The sequence below is a fragment of the Vicugna pacos genome, chromosome 2, assembly GCF_048564905.1.
Source record: "Vicugna pacos chromosome 2, VicPac4, whole genome shotgun sequence".
Taxonomy (NCBI): domain Eukaryota; kingdom Metazoa; phylum Chordata; class Mammalia; order Artiodactyla; family Camelidae; genus Vicugna; species Vicugna pacos.
Genome location: NC_132988.1, coordinates 117,839,974 through 117,843,886, shown reverse-complemented (window position 1 = coordinate 117,843,886; position 3,913 = coordinate 117,839,974). Strand labels below are relative to the sequence as shown.

The following is a 3,913-nucleotide window of genomic DNA, read 5'->3' as shown; positions in this document are numbered from 1 at the left end:
ATAAAACAGAGGAAAACCAAAATCAAAGCCTGTTGTACCTGCAGGGGATCCTTAGAAGTCCACGTGGTCAGGTTGTGAAAGAACAAAATCCTAGCACCCGCAGTTCACACAAATGATTTAAGAATTCTTTCCCCTCAGAATGAACAGTTAAACCATTGTCATTAATAATTCTGTGAAACAGTAGCTAACATTTGGGGTGCTCCTCTCAAAGCTTCTTAGACCCTAGCCCCAAGCCACTTTTCTTTTACCCACTCCTAAAATCATATGCACAACACGTCAACTTTCAAACAAGAAGGGAAATATGTAAAGTCCCTTTCAGATGGAAAGCGTTTTCAGTAAAACTTAAATTTATTACTATTTAAATGATAAACCAAACGTTGGCAATTACGTATAGATCTTTTTGCTGTGGACAAATTAAGATTGTGAGGTTGTACCTTCAGAATCAGCCTCAGAATTAGTTGCAGTAAGTCAATACTTTCTCAGAAACTGTATAATTTCCTTCGGCTTACAACCATTATATGGAAAGCTAAGTATAATGTTTAATAATTTACCTTCTACCCTAAAAGTAAGCTATAGAAAACGGAATCACTGTTAGGATAGAAATAACAAGGCTTTAAAGGTTCAGTAGTTTTTCTTAAGAGTATACAAATATACAAATCTTGAAAAAGTAACAGTTAGTTGACCTGTAAAATCCATAAAAATAACATTTCTGGCACAGTGAACTAAGTTCATTCATTTTACTTCCCGGATTCCCTTCCCCCCACCCCGCTCCGCACCAGTTTTCAAGTTTGAACTGGAAGACGTAGAAAATCATACATCCTACGTGAAACAATGAAGACAGCGGGAAATTGTGCAACAAAAAAACCCTTTAAAATTCCATACACCAATGTCATGTATGTCTAGTAACAGGACTTCCAACTGATTTAATTAATACTCGAGATAATTTGAGACCGCGTCCTCCTGCAGCACTGCCCGGCGGACTCAGATTTAAGGTCTTTCGCCGCAACAGGGAAAGTGGTCTTCGGTCCGAAACAGGACGGGGGGTTCGTAGCCAGTCGGCTGGGACCTGCTGGAAGGCGCCTTGTTGAAGAAGGAGGGCACGTTAATGGTGTGCAGAAGTTTCCTGAATGTGCTGGGAAAAGTCCCCAGCTCGGCCTCCGCCCTGGCGACCTGCTCCTCCAACCTGGCCACGCTGGAGCCGATCATCCCGACGAAGGCCTCGAGCCGGTCGATCTTGCTGTAGACCCGCCGCATCTCGGCGGCCTTCGCGTAGATGCGCGGCACGCCCTCGCTGACGACGTGGGAGGAGTCGCCGCGCAGCATGTCCAGCATGCCCACAAACTCGTCCACCCTGGTGAGCAGGTCCTCCAGGCTCGCGTCCAGCGCCTCGACCTCAGGCCGCACCCCCGCGCCGGGCAGCAGGCAGGCGGCGTAGCCCGCGGCGGCGCGGCGCAGCAGCGGCAGGTCCCGGCCCGGCGCGCCCAGCTCTGCGCTCTCGTCCTCCCACGGCCCCGAGGCGCTGCTGTGGCTCTGGGACACGTTGCCGCTGTCCCCGCTCCAGGCCGCAACCTGGGGCTCGGCCTCCTCGGCCGACCCCTCGCGCGGCGGCTCGCAGTCCACCGGCCGATCCTCCATGGCCAGCGACGGCCCGGACTGCCAGCCCCGCTTCCGGTCTCCGCGCGCACGCGCACGCACAACATGCAGGCCCACTTCCGGCCACCGCGCGAGCACGTACGCGCACGCACGCGCGCTCGCTCGCTTCTGGCCTCCGCTCGCCCGCGCACGTGCACGCGCGCACACCTACAGCACTTTTTTTAAAAAAATAATAAGGTGTAACAGGAATACGATAAAGTTCATGTATCTCAAGTGTACACACTGATTACTTTTTACATATTCATACAACCATGTAGTCTCCATTCAGGTCAAGATGTAGAATATGTCCAGGACCCATGAAGATCTCCCTCCCGCCCTTAGTTTCTTCTGGCTGTTTATAGTAAATTGAGAGAGAAGAGAGAAAAGCAAGAGGGTGGACTGATAAAGCTTTATATTCTTGATGAGTTTAAAACTTTTTTTTTTTTTGAAAGTTCTCAGCCTCTTCGGATGATTAAAATAAAGAAACAAAATTAAGAAATGGCTTTATAGTAGGGATCAAATCCTGGACACTGCCAGAAAAACCAAGGAATTGTGACTGTAAAATATCTCTTAATCAATAGTCAATCAAAGAAAGAAATGGGGAATTTTATTCAAGCCAGCCTGAGGATTATAATCTAAGAGACAATCTTTCAGAGAGTGCTGAGGGCTGTTCCGCCAGTTGGGGGTCAAAGCACAATTATATGTTCTCCAGACAAAGGGTTACTCAACAAGGAACATACTGACAGTTTACATATTCCATAGCTACACCTACAAGGCGAGTAGTGGGTCACCGTGAGCCCTTACAGGCTTGAGAAAGGAATGTTACCTTCTAAGGCGTTACCTTCCTTGTGCCAGGAGATAACTGCTTTTTTGGGGGGGATGAGGGGTGGCAAGCAGGCACTCCTGAGTCTTCTAAAGGAATCTAGTTAATGTATAATGCAGGTGCACCATCCAGTCTAAAGAGGGATAGTGGCCCAAATGGGCAGAGAGAGAATTTTATTTTTAAAAGTAATCCTGTCCTGCCTTAAAATAATTTCATATCATCAAACTCCACCTCCTTTAGTGGCCTAATATATTGTTAAATAAGAAAAAGTCAACTTTGTCTAAAATATTTGCTCCCATTTTCCAGTTGCTCCATTATTATGTGTTGAATGGAGAAAAACAGAGAGGAAAATGATGTAAAATCTTAAAAAAAAAATCTCAAATATCAAAGATGGTGGCTCAAAGTACCACTTAGTCAGAATAACAGTTCTTTAAAGAGATTGAAGATGTGCCTCACAGAGTCTCTCTAACAATAGGGTCTCTAGGAAGCCTAAGGACCTGTCCCTTGGCATTATCAACAGAAGCCCATTGTAGAGATGGGCTTATCCAAAGGGATTTGAAGGTGGGCCTTTTGTCTAATGGAGTGAGCCTGAATGAGATTCACAGGAAAACTACAGTTTTTTAAGATCATTATATCAGAAGAAACAATGCACCTTGGACTAGAAGGGACTGAGATGGTACAAAATGAAAGGCCTTTGGACCCTCCAAACTTCTAAAAGCATGAACAGGATGAGAAAATTACTCATCTGTAAACTCATGCTACATGAAAAAGGAAGTGTGCTTCAAAAGGTGGAGCCAAGAGCCTAGATGATAGAGCTGAGACACGGAGAATTATTCCTCAACTTTGAGAGTGGGCCGAAAAATTACTATGCACCAGTGACTCACTTGTGCCTCCCATTTCTCCCCATATTTGAACAGGAATGCTCGTAACAGTTATCCTAGGCCTGTCCAACAATTGTATATTGGATGTGTGGGGGCAAATAATTTCTTTCTTTAGTTTTAAACTTCTACAGATGGCGTAGAACTGTGGTCTAGGGTCTGGACTTAAGAAACCACAGTCATGGAGACTTACCCACATTTGACCTAATTTAGATAACAAAATTCTGGACTTAGAGCTGATGCTACAATAGGATGCTACTTTTGGGGACCTTGGGTGAGGGTGTGGCTTGCATGTTAGAGGGACATGAATCATTAGTGGCTAGAGAGCAGATTGTGGTAGCCAGACTTCAAGGTGACCCCCAATGGTCTCCACCTCTTGTTGTTCACACTCCTGTATATTCCTCCCTGTTGAGTGTGTACTAGACATGGTGACTCACTCACAGTAAACAGAAAAAGGCGGCAATGGTGGTGTGTGACTTAAGAGGTTAGGTCATAAGAGGACATGTTATTTCTTTCTCTCAAATCATTTGCTCTGGGGAAAACCAGCTGACTTCTTGTGGACATCTGTGGAGAAAGCTAC

The 3,913-nt window shown here is 45.8% G+C and overlaps 1 protein-coding gene across 1 annotated transcript; it reads right to left on the bottom strand.

Annotated features, from left to right (window-relative positions):
* Positions 1 to 322: 322 nt before the first annotated feature.
* On the bottom strand, positions 323 to 1,698 carry BLOC1S4 (biogenesis of lysosomal organelles complex 1 subunit 4). Its single transcript, XM_006220544.4, has one exon. The coding sequence runs from the start codon at positions 1,633 to 1,635 to the stop codon at positions 988 to 990; it is 648 nt and encodes a 215-aa protein (XP_006220606.4). The 5' UTR covers positions 1,636 to 1,698; the 3' UTR covers positions 323 to 987.
* Between the last annotated feature and the right edge of the window lie 2,215 nt (positions 1,699 to 3,913).